Source organism: Prunus persica, chromosome G8, assembly GCF_000346465.2.
Source record: "Prunus persica cultivar Lovell chromosome G8, Prunus_persica_NCBIv2, whole genome shotgun sequence".
In the NCBI taxonomy this organism is placed as follows: Eukaryota; Viridiplantae; Streptophyta; class Magnoliopsida; order Rosales; family Rosaceae; genus Prunus; species Prunus persica.
The window spans coordinates 4,963,948-4,988,023 of NC_034016.1; the positions used below are offsets into that span (position 1 = coordinate 4,963,948).

At 35.7% G+C, this 24,076-nt stretch overlaps 1 protein-coding gene across 1 annotated transcript; it reads right to left on the reverse strand.

Moving 5' to 3' along the window:
• LOC18766756 lies at nucleotides 6,134-17,826 on the reverse strand. Its single transcript, XM_007201658.2, has 14 exons — nucleotides 17,593-17,826; nucleotides 17,333-17,484; nucleotides 16,237-16,481; nucleotides 15,296-15,421; nucleotides 13,985-14,573; nucleotides 13,506-13,861; nucleotides 13,312-13,421; nucleotides 12,463-12,505; nucleotides 8,872-9,022; nucleotides 8,541-8,785; nucleotides 7,915-8,040; nucleotides 7,194-7,788; nucleotides 6,690-7,051; nucleotides 6,134-6,315 (listed from the first exon to the last, which is right to left on the reverse strand). Exons 1-14 carry the CDS (start codon nucleotides 17,695-17,697, stop codon nucleotides 6,134-6,136), a joined length of 3,387 nt encoding a protein of 1,128 aa, XP_007201720.2. The 5' UTR covers nucleotides 17,698-17,826.

A 24,076-nucleotide genomic window follows, 5' to 3' on the forward strand; every position in this document is an offset into this window, starting at 1 on the left:
ACTAGTATTTTTGGATAGGTCGTACTGAGACGAGTTCACACCCCGGGATCGGCTCTGCCGTAGCACGATATTGTCCGCTTTGGGCCCCCCTCTCTACCCGCACGGTTTTGTTTCTGAGAGCTCACGAGCAACTTCCCAGTGAGTCACCCATCCTGGGATTGCTCTGGCCCCCAACTCGCTTAACTTTGAAGTTCCTACGACTCCGAAACCAGTGAGCTCCCAAAAGGCCTCGTGCTAGATGGATGCGGGTGTGCACATATAAGGCACATCACCCCCTCTCCGTTGGTTGATGTGGGATCTTACACAAAATTCATATTTTTCCTTTAGGTAAGGACTTGGTCATCATATCTGAACTATTGTCATTAGTATGGATTTTCTCAAGTTGTAAGTGCTTAGACTCCAACACATCACGTATCCAGTGATATCGCATATCAATGTGCTTCGACCTCAAGTGAAAACTCGGATTCTTGCTCAAGTGGATCGCACTCTGACTATCACAATGCAAAATGTATTTATGCTGTTCTTGCCCTAATTCTTGTAGGAATCGCTTCATCCAGAGCATTTCTTTGCACGCTTCAGTAGCTACAGTAAACTATGCCTCTATAATTGATATAGCAACACATTTATGTAACTTTGATTGCCACGAAACTGCTCCTCTTGAAAATATAATCAAGTATCTTGAAGTAGATTTTCTGGAATCAAGATCTCCTGCCATGTCTGCATCTGTGTAGCCAATCAATGCAGGTTTTCCACCTCCAAAGCACAAACTCATTTTGGAAATACCCCTGAGATATATGAGAATCCACTTCACAGCATTCCAATGCTCTCTGCCTGGTTTAGACAGGAATCTACTTACAACGCCGACTGCGTGCGTTATGTCTGGCCTCATGCAAATCATTGCATACATCAGACTACCAATAGCTGAGGAATATGGCACCATAGCCATGTTCTCTTTTTCTTTCTCACATGTAGGACTCTGCTTTGAACTAAGCTTGAAGTGATTAGGAAATGGAGTAGAAATTGGTTTTGCTTTATCCATGTTAAACTGCTTTAGTACCTTCTTGATATAACTTTCTTGTGATAACCTCAACTTCCGATTTTTTCTATCACGGGATATACTCATACCAAAGATTCTTTTTCCGGGTCCTAAGTCTTTCATAGCAAAAGACTTGCTCAACTCTTTCTTAAGCTTGCTAATCTTGTCACTGTTTTGTCCTACGATCAACATGTCATCGACATAGAGAAGAAGTATGATGAATTCACCATCATCAAATCTTTTCACAAATACAGAATGGTCTGAAGTAGTCCTCCGATATTTGTGTTCAATCATGAAGGAATCAAACTTCTTGTACCATTATCGAGGTGCCTGCGTGAGTCCATATAAGCTCTTCTTCAGCCGACATACCAAATCTTCTTTTCCTTTGACTTTGAATCCTTTTGCCTGCTATATGTAGATTTCCTCTTCAAGATTTCCATGAAGATAAGCTGTCTTCACATTTACCTGTTTGATCTCGAGATTTAGGCTTGCAGCCAAGTTGAGTACAACCCATATAGATGACATCTTCACTACAGGTGAGAAAATCTCTTCAAAGTCAATTCCTTTCTTATTACTAAAACTTTTCACAACTAGCCTTGCCTTAAACCTGGGCTTAGAGTTGTTTTCTTCCATCTTCAGTCGATACACCCATTTGTTCTTGAGTGCTCTTCTACCTTTTGGTAGGTTCACCAGATCATATGTGTGGTTCTCATGTAGAGATAGTTCTCTTCATGCATGGCTTTCAATCAGTCATCTTGTTGATCATGAGTCAATGATTCTTTATCGCATTCTGGTTCTCCCCCGTTTGTTAGGAGAATATAATCATCTGGAGAATACCTACACGGAGGTCTCCATACCCTGGTCAATCTTCTTGGTTGGAATTCTGCCGCTAGCTCTTCATGGGCTTGTGCTTTTAGCCCCTCATCAGCTACATCATTTACTATACCATCAATTGTATGATCATCACTCATGTCATCATCAACTGGTTCATTTATAATAGGATCACTAGCTGGATCATCAGTATCATTGGATTCATCTCGCCTGTCATTGTACTCCAATGGAGGAGGAACTGGATCCAAGTTAGCTAGATATTCTCTAGGATTATCGGGTTTATCACATGTTCGAATGTCTTCAATGTTCTGATCTTCAAAGAAGACAACATCTTTACTTCTAATAATCTTTCTAGCTACAGGATCCCATAACCTATAACTGAATTCTTCATTCTCATATCCCACGGAGATACATTCTTTCGACTTCGTGTCGAGCTTGGATCTTTCGTCTTTAGGAATATGAACAAAAGCTCTACAACCCAAAACTTTCAAATGATTGTAGGAAACGTATTTTTCTGACCAAAACTTGTTCGGGACATCACCATTCAAAGGTGTTGAAGGAGAAAGGTTGATTAGATCAACCGCAGTCATCAGGGCTTCACCCCAAAAAATTTTAGGCAGCTTAGCATGAGATAACATTGTTCTTATTCTTTCAACAACTGTTGTGTTCATTCTCTCAGCTATGCCATTATGCTGAGGAGTCTTCGGAACAGATCGTTCATGCCTGATTCCATTACTTTTATAGTAGTTTCTAAACATCCCCATATATTCTCCTCTATTATCGGTGCGAATACATTTTAAGCTTCTACCAGTCTCTCATTCAACGCTAGCATGAAGCTGCTTGAAAACTTCATATACTTGATCGTTCGTTCTAAGTGCGTAAGCCCATACCTTCCTGGAATGATCGTCAATGAAGGTAACAAAATATCTTGCACCACCAAGAGTACTAGTGGTCATAGGACCACAAATATCAGAGTACACAACATCCAATACATTGGGTTTTCTTTGTGCATAACCATGTTGAAACGAAGCTCTATGCTGCTTTCTAGCCAAGCAATGTATGCATGATTTTAGAGGCATGTCTTTCTTCATCCCAGTCAGTGCCTCTCTTTTGGCTAGAATTGGCAGCCCTTTCTCGCTCATGTGACCGAGCCGTTTATGCCATAGCTCAATCGAGTCTTCTGCAAGAGCATTTATGTACCAATTACTGACTTTTGCATGTGTCATGTATAGGGTGTTCTCCTTCTTCCCTCGTGCTAGGACAAGAGAGTTCTTGCTAAGTTTTCATTTCCCTTCAGCAAAGACATTGGAGTATCCTTCATCGTCAAGTAATACAGTGGAGATTAGATTGAAACGCATGTCTGGAACATTTCTCACATCCTTGAGGACCAAGTGACAACTTGTGTTGGTTTCAAGGGAAATATCTCCGCTTCCCACGATCTTGGACAATTTGTCATTTCCCATCCTCACATTACCAAAATCTCCATTTGTGTAAGATGTAAAGAAGTCCCTCTATGAGGTGACGTGAAATGATGCACCAGAATCCATTATCCAGCATGTATCTTGAGAGGAAAAATTAACGAAGCCATCACCACATAGAATAATTAGCTCATTTGCACCAGAGGTAGTTGCGGTCGTGTGTCTGGCATCACTTTTTTTCGTTACCTCTATCTTGCTCTTGTTTAAACAACCTGCACTCTCTCTTCATGTGGCCTATCCCGCCACAATGGTAACATTCTAGGTTCTTTCTTGTCTTGAACCTTCCTTTCGAGCCATCTCTTGACCTGCCCTTTGACTTGTCTCGCCTGTGGAATTTTCTATTGTTAGTTCTTCCATGATACTCTGAGACGAGGGCTTCTGACTTTGCTACTACACCTTGTTCTTTCCTCCTTGTTTCTTCATATGCTATCTTTAACTATGTCCAATGTAAGAACACCTTGAGGTGCTGAATTGCTTAAGGATACTATTAGTGTATCCCAGCTATTAGGCAAAGAGTTCAGTAACACTAGTGCTTGTAACTCATCATCAAGCACCATCTTCATATTCATCAACAGGTTGATCAAACCTTGGAAGTCACTGAGATGCTTGGTAACACTTCGAACATCTCTGAACTTAAGGTTTACCAACCGTCGGATAACCGATGCTTTATTTTGAGCGGTCTTCCGCTCATACATAGACGACAATTTTGTTCATAATTTGTATGCATCCGTCTCTTGTGCCACATTGTGGAACACACTTTGATCCACCCATTGTCGGATTTGTCCAACAGCTTTCTATTCAGAATGCTCCATGCATCGTCTAACTTCGCTGCTGGTTTTTGTCCCAGCAATTGAAGGGGCTCATACAAATCCTTGCAGTAAAGGATGTCCTCCATTCTTGGCTTCCAAATGGAGTAATTGGATACAGCCAATTTTAACATTGTTGCTAATGATGATGACGATGACTCATTCATCTTAAATTACACAAGAATATAATTTTTGAGCCGAAGCTCTAATACCACTTGTTGGGAAAGATGGCGAAAAATCAAAGAGCCAATAAATAAATATGGCACTCCTAGGATCTAACTTCTCCCAGCCTTGTGTAAATAAAATAGGCAAAACTAACACTCTATCTTCCACTAAGAAAAATAATGGGAATACAATAATAATCTCACCAAACACTGGTGGCTAAACTCTCTCTTGGTTTTTTTCTCAAGAGGATTTTCTCTCTCACACAAGCGAGGCTTTCTTATCTCTTAAAACTGTCTAAGTTTTGGTTTTCTAAGGGATGCATTGAACTGAAAGAAGGCAACTGCTTTTATAGCCAACATTCCTAACTAATTGGTGGCCATGCATGAGGGAGAGTTTTTCTCATTTTCTCTTCCATTCATTTTCTTCAAATTTTCCCGCTCTTTCTTTCATTTTATTTTAATATTTATTTTCCTTCTTTTTCTCTCCTCCACTAACGAGAGAAACCCATCAATTTGCTCGTCATTAGGATTTGAGGTGCCTGTGCTTCCAGTTTTCTTTCCTTTATTCTTGAGGGCTCCAACCCTAACCCGTAATTACAGGGAATCAATTAATTACTAATTACATAATTATCGTAACAAGTTCTCACACTAATCGCCTATCCTCTTCAAATTGTTGTGTTCTTGTTATTTGTTTGTTTACTTCACATGGTGTGGTTGTTTTATTATTTTTTGCTGGTTGGTTGTGCATGCTGATCATAGTCCATTAATAACAAGGTCTTAACTTGGTAGTAAAGAGTGCTTGAAAAAACATAATCCTAACTTTCCCCACCATTATTCTTAAAATGCCCTTTAATTATTTATTCAAGCAATATAATTTTTTGACAACTAAATTCAGCACTTATTTTTATTTTAAAAATAATTAAAGAGATTAAAAAAAAATTTAGAGAAAGAAAACAAAAAAACCCCAGAAACCACGTGGTTCGTCGACGAAAACACACTCTTGCACAATCATTCCACTTTCACAATCAATTTTTTTTTTAAAAAAAATTTTTGATTAATTCGAGTATTGATACATGTACCAAGATTCGATTCCTATTCACCTACCATAAAATTTGCGTTTGCTGCCGAAGATCTCAGTAGCCATATACCTTATAGGACTTTGGAAACTTGTAAGATTCCTCAAATCATTAGACTTCTTGACCTTCCTATGAAATTAAATGATTCCTTAAAGACCATAAAAAACCCAACAAATCTTGAATCTAAATTCTTGAACCCTTAAATCATAATAGAGAGGAATTTCCTGGAATGGAGAGGGAGAGAGATTAACAAAAAGAAAGGAACGGCGAGCAGCCATGGCAGAAAGTGGGGAGGCGAGGGCTTTGTCCACGAGCTGAGAGAAGTGGTTGCTGGGGATCAGCTGACGTGTATTTTCTTTTAAGTCATACCCCATTATTCTTAAAACACTCTAAGTCATTTTACAAATGAGTAAATTCGTCTTTAAAATTTTGAAGATATGGTGACCGGGAAAATAGAGTAAAGGGGTAGAAATAGCAGCACACTCGTAAAACACTATCAACTTATCATTGTGGCTTATATCAACTCATGATGCATTAATGTTTGTGAAAATAGATTATGCAGTCGTGCCGATCCACTGTGCATTAATGTTTGCCAAAATAGAAACTAATTTGTATTAATTTGTAACATGTTACAAATAAGGAAAAATTTAGAACATCTGAATTTAGACTAACGTAGAAGCTCAGAATTGTAATGCATACAAAAATAACAAATGTCTTTTAAATCTTGGTGTAAACTTTGATATCACTCTCCCATCTGCAACATCGACTGATCGGCACCAAACAGTGAATTTTTGCTACAAGCCGGCAAGTAATCTGGCGGAGGACGAATACTTGTTTCATTGGTCCCTCCATTCTTAACTATGAAAACAGTATCCATTCCCCAGCTCATATGTCGATCAAAATGACAGTGCATGAACCACACCCCTGCCAAAATTGTTCATTGTAATTAAAGTAAGATTATATTTGTCAGATTAACATTAATTCTTATAATTAATATTAATAATATATCGGTAATGCATTATGGTGCCTGTCTGCATTAATTTCAGAGATTGATATAACTTGTCTATGTGTTATAGTATATACGGATATTTATTGATACTGTATCATAAAAATGGAAATTTTAACTCCGTAGTTTACCCATATTATAACATATGAACAAGTTATACAAAATGATCGCATTTTAGTACCATACAATAATTTCTCTGTATATGTTATGTTTAGCATTTTTGGGATGTAGAAAAAGTTTCATTATAATATTAAGCATATATACATAAGATCAAATTAATGAGCGTACGTACCTGGATTGTTGGCTATGAATCTGATGGTGGCCCAACCGTCCTTAGGGACTGGGAAGGTATTAACTTCAGGTGGATCAACCAAGTTGTAAGTTAATGGATCGGTCACGTTGTTAAAATTTCCTAAACCAGATCCGATGACATAAAATCTGAATCCATGCAAATGGACTGGATGATTCTCTCCTGAATCCATGATATTAGTCCCTTGGAATATTATCTCCACTGTGGCATTATAATCCAACATCTTCACCCTCGTAGCCCGACTGGTTATGGTGTAATTGTCTGTTGTCAAGTCCTCTGCGGTGAAGTTGAATAGATTAGGTGGTTCGTCTGGAAAACTTGCGTCGTAATATCCACTTATGTTCCTGTCAAGAAAAACAAATTATGCAGGATCAAGCAACTATTGTCTTAAATTATAGCAGAGTTCCCCCAGACTTCAAATCTCCTACTCGGATACCATGATAAAGTTAGAGCATCCAACATGAAACTAATTGGCGAATGTAATACCTGTAGTATGCTTGCAACACATCAACAGCAGGGTCGGCAAAGCTGATGTTGTTTAAGCCAGAAGCAATCCTGTTTCCTTCAGGCCCAGCACATGAGTTGTTTGGACAGTGCAGCATGCCAATAGAAATGGTTATAAACATTCGGGTGGTGACATTTAGAGGAACGTCAACCGGATGCTCTGCAGATGCCAAACTCCTGAATTGTGTAACAAATTTTCTCGCAGAATCGATGTCGTAATAACCAGGAATGTAGGTTGGATAGATGGGTGATGATGGAGGAGTGTAGTTTCCGTTGTATTGGAATATGGCACTGGCCATGCTTTTGTCAAAGTCATCAGCCTCTCCATCATAGTAAGGGCTTGCAAGCATATAGTAAAGGCCAAGGGATTGCTTTGCTGTGACTAAAACATCCATTGTTTGTCCTGGGGTGATCATTATGTAGGAGGTAACTATAGGTTTGACATAGGCACCATCCGCTCCTACAACTGTGAGATTGTGATCGGCAATGGCAAAGAACATGTCTACATTTTGTACCGAATTCACTATTCGGAGAAGATAGGTCTTTCCATAATCAACCGACATTCGATATGTTGTTTCTGCAATGTACATGAAGTCCCGTGTTTTATTATAAAATTCCCAATTTGCATGGCAAAACAAGGAAAAACATGAATGTGATAATGATTAATTAGAAATTGTCTATTTATCGTTTAGTAAATTTTTACCGTTGGAGCATAAATAAAAGTCTCCAGGTTCGCCGTTGATGGTATAAGAATCTGACGATGTTGTTAGTCCACCAGATTTGAGAGTCTCATCCAACAATGTCATTACATCCTCTTTATACCATGATGCTGCAGGAGAACAATAGGAGGGGTAAAAAGCTAAGCAAGACGCACAGGTGTTTTTTTTTAATAAAAAAATGTTATGGGAAGATGCACATAAAGTGACCACTTTGCTATCCTACAAGAACAAACTAGATGCACATAAAGCTTAAAAGAAAAGTAAATTCGACTTGATTGGGTGTATATTATTTTTTATGGAAAGCAAAACTTTGAAAGACCTACCAGTCATATATTTTGCATTTAGCCATTGTCCTTATTCTAGTAGCCCATGGAAGATTGACTTGTTGTTGAGGTCCAAAATATAGTATGAAAATTGGGACTCACCAAATATTTTGATAAATTATTATTGCTATAGTCTCGATTTCTTGAACTATAAGGGTTTAAGAGATTTGTAATCACTCACCGTTGAATGTAAATTAAACAAGATAATAAAGTTCAAATTAAACAAGATAATATTATGAGCTAAAAATTGCATGGAAGAGTTGCAGCTAATAAAACATTTTGCATACCAAATAAAATAACTTGTTCTCCATCTGGCTTTGGAAATGGATAACTGGTACCATTTGCTGGCAAGATGACAAAGGCTCCATGCACTGTAGCCCTACTCCAATCGCTGTGGGCATGCCAAAACAACGTACCTTCTTCTGAAGAAAGTAAAATTTGGTAGGTAAAGTTTGTTCCTGGCTGAATAGGGCATTGTGTAATATACTCAGGTCCATCGAACCACGGGTTTCTTGGTTGCTTTATTCCATGCCTATAAAAATAGCATGCATAAGTTACAAACAAAATTCAAATTTTGCCCTCTTTGTCCTAAAAGTATTTTAATTTCATATTTCTTACCAGTGTAGAGTGACACCATATCTTCCTTCATTGTAAACATTCACGTATACCGTATCCCCTTTTTGAGCTCGGATGATCGGCCCCGGAAAACTCTCATTCACAGTCAATGCACTCTTCGTGCTACATAACTTTGTGAAATTGGTGTCTTTAAGCTGCAATCAAGATATAAACACAAAAGTAAATCTATGAACAACTTTTTTTTTTTTTTCACTCAACAACTATCATGCATGAGATTTTAAATGATGACATTCTGCAATAGGCGGGGCTGAGCCAGGATTCTATGCATTACACAAAGCAAGTCGAGACTAAAATCACAAAAGAAGGTGAAAACCAAGCAATGAGTGTTGCTTACAATGAATTCATGGTAATGCACATTTCCTTGGACCAAGCCGAGAAGCACCTCAGTCTGTAAGAGAAAAATAGACATAAAAGCTAAGAAGCTCATTGTTTTGAAGCACTTCATTTTGAGAGTGCTCTCTCTGCTCTCCCAAAATGTGTCAGTGCTTGCTTCTTAATGCCTTGGATCGTCGGGTGGGGTTCTTATACTTTAAAATATGGTTACAATGACTTCCTTGGACACAAGGCAAATTACTTATATGGAAACTTTAGGTGGATTTTTATTTTTTTATAACAATTTGTGGTCCCGACTCCCGACTATGCCGAGAACTTCATAATATTGATTCATTATTATAAGAAGAGCATTGTAGTAAACCAACAATATTGTTACATTAATTTTTTTTTAAGGGCATTTTTTATTGAAAATGGTGATAGTATACTGAATTCATACACAGTATACGGTGCTACGACTTCAACTCAGAATATTTTCTAAAGGAACATTTGCTCCGAACAACTACACTAGTGGGTTATTCGTTGTTATATTTTTTTTATTAATGTATTGAGTTGGGAAAAAAAAAATTTATCTCAATACATTAAATTCTGAATTTTTATTATTATTTTAGAGAATGATTACGAAGATAGCCTTTGGTATTTCTGCATATTATAACCCTTATCTTTTTCTTTTCATTTTCACTTTCCTTATATTGCAATTTTGGTATCTTCCTTTTAACCTGCTTTTTTTGACCGCCAGAACGGTGGTTGTGAGAGATTTGCACTGTGTTGATAAAAAAAGAAAATGCCAGCAAAGTATATAAATAAAAGTTGAAAAGCAGGCAACCCAAAAACAACCTAATTTTTTTTTTCAAAAAGAATATAATTTTGAGTGGGCGGAGGAGTGGTTGCTTTCGGCGGATCTTCTGGCCATCAAATACTAAGACCGTAAAATTGAGCCCAATTTGTCTTTTGATTTTTGCACTTGAACAAATCTTCACAAACCCAAAAACAAAATTTACATATATGCATATGGTACTAAAAAGCCCAAAAGAATTTGGCCGAAAACAAAAACCCCAATAAAAAGAGTGCAGAACTGGCTTATATTGATTCTTTTCTATGTCTGACTTGTTAAGGACTTCCATATTCCACTTATGTGATAAAAAAAACTCAAAGAAACAAAATGCTGAAACTGTAATAGGAATGAAAGAACTTCTATTATTGAGTATGAAAAGGGATCTCAATACACGTTACAAGTTAAAAGGAATGAAGTAAGTCCGATTAGACAAAAATACAAGTAAAACAAGTGAGGTTGAACTAAAAGAAACTCCAATCCGATTGATTGAACTAAAAATAATGCAACGAAACTTAAGCCAATCACAGTTGGGATTTGAAAATTAACTGGAAATCATACCAACCCAAAGAAGAAGGCAGAAAAATAAACACAAGATCTCTCAAGAGTTGCCGACTGGAAATCAAGAAGTGAAAGCAAGAAAATTATATTGAGAAACTTGAGACCAAATTGATCAAGCTGAAGTCTAATTAGTCCCAATTTTATGAAAAGTTGCACCTTTGATGCTCTACATAACTTTTAAAGAGAATTCTTAGAGCGAATCTTGAATCCTAATAAGGTATTCAAGTAGTGCGCTTGGTCTCTCTCTTCTTGACTCTCTACTATGACTTTTACAATAAGTACAATAGTCTGCACCTCACCAAAACTCTTCACCAAGGATGAAAGAGATGGGAGAATAAGAACTTGGGAGAGAAGAGCGTGTTAGCTCTCACTCTTCCAAGTGGTCGGCCAAGGTGATTGGGAGAGAGAGGTTTACATTTTCTCTCTTCCAATTTTTCAACTTGAAATCCTAAAATGAAATGGTGCCATAACTTTTATTTTATAGACCCATATATGTGACACATGTAGACTTACTTCCACATATGTGCTGCACCGTATTCTTGGTGGCCTAATTTTGGGCCATCTTGGTCCTTCACATTTATTCTTTAATGTGTTAAATGTGTCTAAAGTCCTATGGTCTAATTCTTTATCCCTTAAGTCATGTGGGACCCAAATAATTTTTATTTGTTTTTTAATTGATTCGAGGTACAATTAATTTTTATTTGTTCATTTAATTGATAATTTGATATTGATTTGTTTATTTAATTGATAAACTATAGTTAATTTTTCATAGTTATAGATATGAAACCCTTATTTTGTTTTAATTATACAGTTATGGAGCTGTACTTTCAAATAATCCAGGTAGTTCCAACCTTCCTTCAAATAATCCAGCTAATTCAAATCCTCCTTCAACTAATTATAATTATATTTAGTTATCTATATATATATATATATATATATATAGTTCTCTTCTATTGAGGGATCCCTCAAATAATTTTATTTGAGGGACGCCCTTTAGGGTACCCTACAATTCTTTTCCCAATAATCCAAACCATCTATTTTTTAGGTCTTCATTCATAGATCATCTTTATAAAAAATTAGACAAATCGGAAATCGTTTCGACATCTAATTGTGTCTTACAAAATCAATGAACAAAGTGCTTCAAGAAAGTACTAAAATTTCAATAACTCAATTGAGTGATCACATGATATCGGATTCAAGTGATTTTTTGTAGAGATGATCTTTGAATGAGTATTTACAAAATAGAAGGTTTAGATTAGTGAAATACAATCCGGAGTGAGGCTTATAAGGGGTGTCCCTTAAATAAGCTTATTTGAGGGATCCCTCAAATATATATATATATATATTGAGATTTTAGCTTTTTAAAATTGCACCTCCTCCGAAAAATTTCTAGCTCTGCCAGACAATGGAAGTAGATAGTAGGGCTGGTCATTTATACCGAAAACCAGACCGAATTGGCCAAACTTGACCTGTTTTGGAGGGTTGATTCGGTTTTTAAATTAAAATTGTTGAAATCAGCAGAAAAACAAGCTGACCCAATGGTGAATCGGTTTGAATTTTTTTAAACCGGTGAAACCCGAACCAAACCGCTTCCATGTAAATGGGCTAAAAATTTAGAGTAAATGCGCTGATAGGGAATCAAACTCTATTCAAATTACAGATACAAGGTCCAAATACCACTTAACTGATGCGTCTTCTTGTGCAATGTGTGTATAATTGTAGTTTTTATTACAATCTAAAAGAATTAAAAAAATATTTAAAAAAAGTTAGGGTTTCCCCTGCCCCACAAAACCTCCTTTTCTTTTTCTTTTAGTTTCTCCCAGCCGTCATCCCTTCTTTCTTCTCTTCTCTCTCCATCTTTTTCTTCTTTCTTCTTCCTCCTGCCATTGCTGGCTGCATCTTCTTCTTCTTTTCTTCTTCTTTTCTTCTTCTCTCCATCTTCTCTCCATCTTCTTCTTTCCTTTCTTTTCCTCGGCTTCTTCTTCTTCCTCCCCATACCCCCAACCACGAAGTGTTCCTCAAACCCTCAATCTCAGTTCAATCCTCTGCCATCGATGCTCGCGCGAACCAAACTGCACCGCACCGACTTCTCGGCGTGCCGATTGTAGTCGGTCTTGCATCACCTCGGCGCGGCGGCGGTCTCCAAAATAGGTATGCCGATGACCTCCGGTTCGGTGGTCTGCAACTCTTCCAAACCACGGTTATCGAACCGTGAACATCCTAGTAGATAGTAATATTTATTAAATTTGGCTGGAACTGCGGGAAATGAATACCCGTTTACTGTTGCTTGAGACCCATATGTATCTCCGTTTCAAGATTTTAAAGTTGGGCTTGGGCTCATTTGAACTGTAAATTGAGATGCTTGTTTTCATTTGGGATGGAATTAGTTTCCAGAATTGTTTCTTAAATTGGACTTGAACTTTTCTTTTTATTTTTTTATAAGCAAATTGGACTTTAAATTTGAGTTGAATGAAACAATAATTTTTCTAACTTTAACTTTGGGGAGTAGACTTGACAAAACTCTGCCATAACGAAAATGATTTATTATTCACTCAAGAAAGATAATCTAACATAAAAATTACTTGGATGTCACAATTATTCTCACAAATCATATAAACATTTAAAATAAATTGAGATCGATGGAAGAAAAAGAAAGTAAATTTCTAAATCTAAGACTTGGAACAAGGAGGCATATAAGCAGGTGGTGGGCGAATCTTGCTTTCAGTAGTGTTTCCATTCCTCACAATGAGCACAGTGTCCATTCCCCAGCTGGAATGCCTTTCCAAATGACAGTGCATGAACCATACTCCTGAAAATATTATCAAATAATTTCTTTAATTAATTTGCCTTTAAATCAAGCAAGTGACATGATGTGCATCGTATTAAGACTTACCAGGATTGTCAGCTACAAATCTGATGGCAGCCCATCCATTCTTTGGAACTCCAATAGTGTTTACTTCTGGTGGATCAACCAAATTGTAGGTCTTAGGCGACGTCGTACTGTTGAAGTTCCCATAGCCAGTTCCAACCACATAGAAGCTGAAACCATGGAGATGCATTGGATGGTTCTCAGGGGCAATGATGTTGGTCCCTTGGAAGACTATCTCAACTCCTTCACCATATTTGATCATCCTCACTCTCGTCCCAAAGTTCGGGTATAGTGTGTTGTTACCGACGTCTCCGGTGAAGTTGAAATAATAAGGTGGCTTATTCGGGAAACTAGTTCTATAAACTCCATTGTTATTTCCCCTGTAAAGTAGGCAATTAGGTCATATTAACTCTGTCTACTTTGTAGATTATTCTTGCAAAAAATTAAACTCTTCATCCAGCGAAATCTAAATGTAAGCATTGACAGAGAAATATGATACGTACCCATAGTATGCTTGCAATATGTCAATAGATGGGAGCTCGAAACTGATGTTGTTTAAACTTGCAGAGATCGCATTGTTATGCGGGCCACTACAATTAGAGTCGGGACAAATTCTTTCATTTATGGCAATAGAGATAATGATCTTTGAATGGATTTCTAATGGGACACTAATAGGGTGTTCTTCGCTTGCCAATGCCCTTATTTGGCTAGTGAAGTTGTCAGCAGCCGTTTGGTTGTCGTAATCGGGAAGAGTCGGGAAGGAAGGGGTGGATGGGGCGCTGTAGTTGCCGTTGTATTGAACAATGGCAGTGGTGGTGCTGTTGTTGAATGGAACGACCCCATCAACAAAAGCCTTAGAAGCAATGTAATAGTGGCTGAGAGGCTGGTTTGCAGTGACCAAAATGTCCATGGTTTGGCCTGGAGTTATCATGATGTAAGAGGTGGTTATAGGTTTTATGTAGGCAGCATCTTGAGCTACCACTGTGAGGGTGTGGTTGGCAATGGCAAAGAATTGTTCTTCGTTCATCACGGCATTAATGACTCGGAGAAGATAGGTCTTTCCATAATCAACCAACAAACGATATGTTGTTTCTGCAACATTAAAAATAAATAACTTTTAGAACATATCAAATATTTATGTAAAATTAAATTGTCATTACCAGGGGTAAAGCAAAAGCTAGTTTTGAAGTCTCCTTAGCCTCCTAACCTATTTTACAACGGCATCTACCACATGGAAAACTTCATAAACTCCGTTTATTTTCTCATTGAAGATGGCATTATGTTTTTATACAAGTAATATTCTACTTTAATATAATCTAAACTATGAGGATGGACAATCGAACTCGGTTGCAGAATGGAAATTTTCATTTATATAAGTGAAATTTGAATAGTGATTTTCAATCCCTTTCTTCCAATTTTATATATTTTTTGATTACTACGTTTTGCTAACTCAGAAAAGCTTTAAATAATCCGTTTGCATGTTATTATATTCCGTAGACACCTAAGAGTCTTCTTCATCAAAGCGTAGTACTGTTATTATGTCAAATCCAGTTATTATATAAAAAAAACCCTTTGCTTCTTTTCTAACTTATGCATAAATAATGCAGAGGACCCATATTATAATAGTGTAGTGATATATAGTATTTATTTATTTAGATAAGATTTTGAGTTCGAGTCTTAGTATTAGTGTAGTGTGTGTAAGTTTAGTATACTATCGTCCTTCTAAATAGAAATGTCTTTAAAAAAAAACTTATATATAAATAATTAACAACAGTATTAAAGTAGATTAAGTTTGGATCTTTGATTATAATTACCATTAGAACAATCATACAAATCTCCGGGTTGGCCATTGATTAGAAAAGCATCTGAAATGTTTGGATCGCCACCTGATGCGAGGGCCTCTTCAATTATTTCCACCACATCTCCCTTGAACCAGGAGGCTGCAAGCAACCCACATATGAAATATATATAATTATTAAGTTCTATATACAATTTAATAATCTGTGTTCTCCAGCATAAATCCAAGGGTACAACTGTACCATGCAACATCTTTTTTGTCTCATAATTATTTTTATTGGTTTTTTGCATGTTTAAAATTACATCCCCTTTTGTATTTGTACTTCTCAATGTACATACAAATTATGTACGTTGAATTCGAAGTTGAAAACAAAATTAGAAGTATCAGATTCTTTTATTCAGTATCTAACATAACACCAAAAATAACTCTAATCAAAGACAAAATTTCGTTTTCGAATTCGGATTTTCCGGTGCAACGCAAGAAAATAAATACAAATAATGACTTTTGGATGTTCTTAATTACAAATGATTTCACTTATGAACGGTGTTCTAATAACAAAACATTTCAGCAAATAATGAATATATAATATTAAAAAATTGAGAGTATATATTTAGAATGTTCTATACGTTAAGCAACGTCATAGAAAATACAACAAATTCTTGTATTCTACGTCACATGCTAAACAGTAAACCCATAATTAAATTCCAAATCCTGATTATGTCATCTTAATTTTTTCTGCTTTTAATAAGAGAGAGGTAGTAGGCATGATGACCATATAGCACCATCATTCCATCCGATAATATATAAATAACGTGGAGGTTAGAATATAAATTAGGTCTAGTCTTTTTATATTCATTAATAGTATTAAAATAGGCGATGATAGAGGGGACTTGAAATTAATAGTAATTAATTTTTTTTTTTTTAAATATATAAATTATATGTGAATAATAAAAGTACCTAGAACAAGTGTTTCTTGTGCATCTGGTGTTGCAAATGGATAGGTCGTGTTGAGCGCTGGTAGAATAACGATGGCACCATAGACGGTGGCACGTGTCCAATCACTGTGAGCATGCCACCATAAAGTTCCTTCTTCATTGGAGAAGATAACTTCGTATGTAAAGTTTGTTCCTGCTGGAATAGGGCACTGAGTTACATTCTCAGGTCCATCTGACCATGGATTTCTTGGTTGCTTCACTCCATGCCTGTAAATATATTAAACAAAAGGATCAGTATGTGTGTTTTTTTCCCATAGTTAGGGATGGGAACGAGGTTTTTTTTTACATACACTATCGTAGGTATTCAAATTTAAAACCAATCAAAACCCTTTTTTATCGGATATACCCATTGACAAAGATGTTTTTTTCTTCTTTTCTTTTCATGTTGTACCTTTTCAAGCCGCCAAAATAAAATGGAAGGTTCTATTTTTGTGTTTATTGAAAAAAAAAAAAACTAAAGCCGGTGGAAAGTGTTCCATTGAGGATGCCCACAACTTCCCTCCTCCTCCCTATCTGTTTGTTTTTTTTCGACAGAAATTATTCACACTTTCACTTTCTCATAACCTCTTTTTTTTCGACATATGTGTTCACATCTTCACTTTGTTATCATCACGCATTCTAAATTTAGTATTTTATCCTTTTAGAACCCTTGGAGAAGAAATACCCCATGAAAACATGATCTCTCTCTCTCTCTCTCTCTCTCTCTCTCTCTCTGTGTTAGAAAAACAATCACTGGCTACTCAATGGTAATGAGTCTCTTCCTAGAAGTAAGCTTATCGAATTCGGCAGGAGAGCCCCATCATGAGATAGGAAAATGAAGGATATTGTAAGCGGAAAGGCTCTTTTCAATCCACCCAAAGCACCTACTAGGACCTAGCTATCAACGATCCATACTTTTTCCACCAAGCTTATAATTTTTTTTTTGGGTAAGTATCTACGAAGCTTATGTTGAAACCGCACATAGTTATCTATCCATGACAACGAGTCTTGGACTCTTGGTCAATGTGAAAAGAAAAAAAACACACACGCAGATCTAGCTATAGGCTAATGGGATTTACCAATGAATTGTGAGACCATATAATCCCTGGTTGTGGACATTGACAAAAGCAGTGTCTCCTTTCCGAACAGTGATCGTCGGCCCCGGCAAACTGCCATTCACAGTTAAGATGCTCTTTGTGCTGCAAAGCCTTGTAAAATTTGTTTCTTTCAGCTGCAAAATATCACAAAACAAACCCCAACATTTTATTACACAACTCTAGTGAAACACCCATAAAGAAAAGCAACGATATGGTATTAGTTTAATGTACCAAGCACTTACAACAAAATCATAATGATGAATTTCTCCATTGGCGTTGGAAATCCCACCCAAGAACATAAACCCTAAAAAAGCCAAGACCCAACTCATTTTGTTATAGAACCCCATTTTCCTTGTGTGTTCTTCAGGTTACCCTCGAGAGCTTGTGTGGTTTTGGTCTCTGCTCGAGAGCTGTATATATAGAAGACGACTTCATAGCAAGTTGGTTTGATTAGTAGATACGTTTCCCAGCTCCCACTTGATTGAACATTTCAAATTATCGTACCTAACTAAAAAAATTTAAAAAACTAAGTGCATATCGCTAAGGCACCGAAGTAAAACATGTGGTATTAGTTTTCTGCACTTTGCTCTGTTGGTCTGAATTTTGGATACTAGTATTATATTTCTTATGAACCTTACTGATACGACATACTAACAAGGCTAAGAAATAGTTATGCCAAACTCTAATATTCCACCAACAAATTAATGTCAGAATATTTGTTTCCTTTCTTTGTCCTTTTATATATATATATATATAATAATATTATCCTTGTAAACAATAAGTTTGTTAATGGTGCACAAGTGATGTTTTACTCTTTATTTATGGATTTATATATATAACATCTAATTGTGTACTATAAAATTAATGAACACAGTGTTTTAAAAAAATAATAAAATTTCAATAGTTTAATTGAGTAGTCAAATGATATCGGATTCAAGTGATTTTTTTGCAAAAATGATCTTCGAATGGATATCTAGAAAATAGATGGGTTGGATGAAAGAAATACAATGAATGGTGGGCTCTATAAGGGTGTCCTTCAAATAAGCTTATTTAAGGGATCCTTCAACCGAAGCTCACTGTATATATATATATATAGCCTTCTATTGAGGGATATCCTTTAGGATCTCGTAAGAATTTTTTTTCAATGATTCAAACAATCTATTGTTTAAGTCTATATTCATAGATCATCCTTGCAAAAAATTAAACAAATCGGAAACCGTTTCGATATCCGATTGTGTCCTACAAAATCTATAAACACGGTGCTTCAAGAAAGTATTAAAATTTCAATAACTCAATTGAGTTGTCAAATAATATCGGATTCAAGTGATTTTTTGTAGAGATGATCTTTGCATGAGTATCTACAAAATAGACGGTTTGAATTAGTGAAATATAATACAAAGTGGGCCCCTACAATACAAGGGTGTCCCTCAAATAAATTTGTTTGAAGGATCCCTCAACTGAAGCTTCATATATATATATATATATATATGTTGGCAATATGGTTTTGACACAACTTTATAACCTTTGGATGCAAGCACTTTCAATGATTAAGATTACATGTGATTTCAGTATTTAATTTACAAATTAATGAATAATAAAATATTAAACTCCTCACTTTTCTATTTTATTTATTTTTGTCAAACTCCCCACTTTTCTAGGTAACTTTAATGTGCCAATAAAAATCACTCTCTGTCCTCAATAAAATTCGCAATAAACAATAATTAATCTCATTCTTCTAAAAAACAATCCAACTTAATTCAATCAAAAAAACAAGAACAAAAAAGAAAACTCATATCTATCTATCACATGGAAAGTCTTGGAGCATCGACGGTGGGTTTATAAGCTTTGTCATGTTTTTGTTCTCAATTGCTTGAGAACAAGAAATATAAAGTCTAAAGACATAAATTTGTATTGGCGGCCATGAATGGGTGTATGCGGTTCCCTTTTTCTTCAGCTTTTTCCTTCGATTTCTTTGGCTGGGGCTCTAATATTTTATTCAATTATCCTCAGTTTAGACAGGTATAAAAATAATAATAATCATCTTAATTTGTTTTGGTTTTGCTATGATTTCCTCTTTATGTTGTATCTATTCGCCAAAATGTCATCTCCAATCGCAATGATCTCTAATGGGAAACTTATAATATAAGATGTACAGATTAAAAAGATTCACTAGCATTTTAGTTTTGTAAAAGTGGGCTTCTCTTAATCATTTCTCTAAGAAAAATTATATGAACCATAAGAACCTTCACGAACACTCTTCCTTATCAAAACTTTGTCCTGCTTTCCTTATGTTTCAAGTTTGAGTATTTTTTGGTGGATAGTTTCAAGTTTGGGTTGCAGATGAAAGAGGAGGTAAGGAGAATGGGGAAAGGAAAAAATTTCCCCATAAAGGCACAGTGGGAGATATAAATAAAGAGAGAGAAAATAGAATGGTGAATTTAATTAAAATTAATTTAAGTTTATAATAATTTTATAAAAAAAAATAGTTTAAATTTAATATCATCCATTGATAGTGGGTTAATCTAAAGGTATGAAATTTGTTTCAAAACTAATTGTGTCAAAAAAATGGTGCCACGGATCCGCCCCCTATATATATATATAGTCCTGATCTCTAAGACTACAGGGGTCTAAGAGATTTGTGGTCACTTACCGTTAGATGTAAATTCAACGGTTCACTCACTCTTGCACTTTTTTTAAAAAACTTTTTTAAACCATTGGATTAATATCCAACGGTAGGTGACCACAATCTCTTGAACTGCTGTGGTCCAAAAGATCGACTATATATAACGTGACTGTAGATCAATATTAAAAGTCAGTTAACTGCTCCTGTTGGCTGCAGGGCTGAATCCAAAAAAACATCTTTCACAGATTTTACCTACTCCAAGTTCTTCAATACATTATACATTAATGACATAACAGAATAAAGATAAGCCGGTTTTCTGTAATGACATGTTACATGACAACCAGTGTAAATATTATCAAAAGACCTGCCTAAGATTAAATTACAAAAGTTAGACGGCTGTATAGTTCCAGCTGAACTTATAATATCATGGACCGACAACCGACAACCGACAGTCTGGAAAAAACATCCATTTTTGTGATTCCATATGAAACCAAAAAACTCATGAAGTCAACACGGGCATATGAAGTTAAATAGTACTATTTAACTTTCGTTCATGTAACCGTATGTTTATTGGTCCTACATTTTATAAACAGAAAATATCAACTCTATTTTATACTCATATTATAACACGTAAACGATTTATTTCACGTAATCGTATTCCGCTATATATATCTCGGTGTTAAGAATGACTGGATTTCAGATGTTGTAATGTGTCTGCACTAATTGGATTGAATTGAATTTGACAGCTAGGATCCGTCGACTGGATTGGAAGCTTTGAAATATTCCATGCTTTGTTCTAGGCCAAAGCACTAGCAGCCACCGCTCGGCCAATTTTTCTTGCCCCAATTGCAATATTATTCTGGGTCTGCCAAATGGAGTGCACGCATTAATTAATCATGATGGAACAATACCTTTACATTCTTCATTACCATCTGTTTTTCAAGTTGACTATGGGAATCACATGTTGACACGTCACCGTTCAAATAAAATTCGAATATTTAATTTAATTTAATTTTTTTTAAAGCCTCCTTCACAATGGATGAATTGAACTATTTAGGAGATTTTGTTATGCGAGCACAAAGAGGCGTGTGGGTCTTTCAACTTTTGACACACGTCAAATTGCTTCGTGGGTTTAGTTAAAGCCAGAGTTTGCCATCCAAGTGCATTTGCCATAATAACAGATTTTGATGTGCTAATGATTCCACTACTAATTCTGGCTAGCTTGCGTATGATTCTTTGCTACTTCTAAGTTTACTCTGTCTGGGTTTTACTAAGAAAAAGGTGGATTCTATGCTATACGATGGATAGAATTAGTGCAAATACTCCTAGAATTTGGTACGTAGTCACTAGGTATATTGTGCGACATTTTTTCTGACTTGTGAGTGATCAACTAGACCAATATGCTGTAGGGATAGAGGATATATACAATGGATTGGTTTCAGTTGCACCTGCTTGTTTGCAGTAAGCGTTTTTTTTTTATAGGGTTTATTTGTTTGGAGTCCGGCTTTAAGTGCTAGAGGGATCCCTCAAATAACTTTATTTAAAGGAAATCTTTGTTGAGTCTATTCCGCATTCAATGATTCAAAGATCCTCTCTACAAAGAATCACTTGTGTTCAAAACCATTTGACCACTAAATTAAATGGTTGTTATTTTAATATTCTTTTCTGAACAGTTTTCAATTTGTCTATTTATTGAGAAGGATAATCTTTGAACGAATGATTAAAAATTAGATGGTTCGGATTGTGGAAGTAAAATTCATTGGAGATCTCACAAAATATCCCTCAAATAAGATTATTCAAGGTATCTAACAAGAAGAAGAGACTGAATATATACATATTTAAATTGGTTCATTACCATCGGCAGTTTCCTAGAAAGAAAAAAAAACCATGTGTAATGTGTTAGATATAATCCACTATATTCTGTTTGTGATATCGCAAAACTGCAAGAGTACAAATTTCTTTTTGTCTTCTCCAAGTTATATATGGGCAAATTAAGCATGTGTTATATATGCATGCACTTATATATTCGTATGTATAGTAGCAGTAAAGGGTAGTTTTCTTTTCTTTTTTTTTAATCAAAAGTGCAGTCGTATAGCGATTGGGACTTTGACTCAAATAATAGGGCGCACATTTTGTGCATGTATATATGGGTTTCTGATCAATGTGATGTAACAATCATTAACAATTGTATACATCTAAACCCTAGTTACACAAGCGAGCATGCAGTATTTAAATCATTGGGATAGATTTCCTGTTTTTATATATAAAAGCCGTCATTAGTTGTATTAAATGCGATAAAAATTCTTGTTTTGTACCATTTGTCAAGTTATATGGACCCCTAAGCTGTACATTTTCATAATTGGGAGCTCTAGATGCCATTTATGTCAAGATAGACACACTAGTTCTACTGTTAGGTTACGCTTAGTTTGTTTGTTTTTAGTTTCGTTTCACAACTTTGTAATTACATATGTAATCAATCAAGCTTAAGTAATATTAGACTAGGTTAATCAAGGACCAAAGTTGGTTATTTTGGCTCAATACAGATCAAGTTCAAAGTTAACTCATGCATTGCATGCATTCGGATGTATCACGATACACCTAGTCAATATGATGGCTAGTCATCTGTTGAAATACATGTGTATATTGTCACCTCATTTATTTTTTCACGTGAAATACACACCTTGCTAGCTGTAGGTTTTCTTTCATAACGAATTTATTGTCTTATTATGGCTCCAATGATTGGCCGCCAGCTGCATTGGTTTTAGGGCTCACACTTTTGGTAAAACGTGAGCTAAAGTCAAAGGAGCCATCACTTCATTCATTGCTTTTTGAGAGGTTTCTTATGCTCTGCATTTTGCATCTAGGAGAATTATGCACATTATCATTTAGATCTAGGTCAGATTCTTGGATCAATTAATTGAAGAATGGTTTGGAAGAAATTGATCTCTTTTTTCATTGAATCTATATTTCATTAAACTGTTTGTATCTGAGTTGTGCCGCTTGTGCCATGAAGTGAAGGAGAGTTGAGGAGAAGCTGCCATGTCTATGAAGAATTAGCTACTAGCTTGACTAAGGTGGAGAAGAAGGTTGAATAGGAATGCATTGCTTATTTTCTAAAGGCTTATTTATGTACATGCTCCCTGTGCTTTCAAACTCGTCTCAGATTACCACATGGGCTTTGAAATGTCTCAAAATATCCCCCACACTTTTAAAAACAGTCTCACGTTACCCATTCTGCCAGTATTATAGACGTTCTGTTACGTGCTTTGGGCCCCACTTCGTTTTAATCCTTAACATTGAAGAATAAGGGTTTTTTAGCTTCAGAAAAGGGGAAAGGGGGTATTTGGGTGAGAAGAGGAAATTTGGAGAAGGCTAGGGCTTATCAAAATCTGAGGTGGGGTTCGAATTTTGGGAGAATCTGGAGAAGAAATCACTGTTTGGGTTGAGTTGCTGTTGTTGTAGCTTGTAATCTATACCCAATTCCTAATCCTTCGCCTTGAAGATACAAACTACAAAGAACAATGATATATTTATGTATCCCATTTGACGATCAATATAAAAGGGAACTATAAAAATATTAATCTTTTATTACAAGCCACCCTTTTCCATCGGAATATTAATTAAGAACATTGTTGATGACAAAGCTACTAAGCACTTACCAACACGTTCCCCTTTATATATGTTTTGTCAAATAATTTAAAACCCCTACTTGTTTTGTCAAATAATTTTTGTGCCTCTTTGTTTAGCATCTTATCCCCGTTCTTAAGCACAGATAATGAGATTTTATTCCTTATAGTCGATTACTTTCTTGACATGCAAGCATGGTGTGATTCTGTCGATTTCGTTTTTCCTATATGATGGAGCTGGAATTTTTTTTTTTAATACTTTGTGCCTTATCATGATATAAGGGAAAGCGTAAAAACATGTCCAAAGTAAATTTTAGTTTGTTCCATCAAAGAAACATTTAACATTAAATATACGAAATTTTTTAAAGGATTTATGTTGACGTTAGCAGCATCTATAGCCTGCATAGTCTTTAAAAAAAAAAAGAGATATTTAGTGATATACCCATTTCTAGCACTAATATTATAAATAAACCCTAC

Bases quoted from the DNA above. Each gene is read 5' to 3' on its own strand.
- LOC18766756 (XM_007201658.2), bottom strand. From the start codon at position 17,697: ATGGGGTTCTATAACAAAATGAGTTGGGTCTTGGCTTTTTTAGGGTTT. The intron at 13,862-13,984 runs GTACGTATCATA...CCTACTTTACAG, and splicing joins ATATTGCAAGCATACTATGG to GGGAAATAACAATGGAGTTT. The intron at 7,052-7,193 runs GTATTACATTCG...TTTTCTTGACAG, and splicing joins GTGTTGCAAGCATACTACAG to GAACATAAGTGGATATTACG.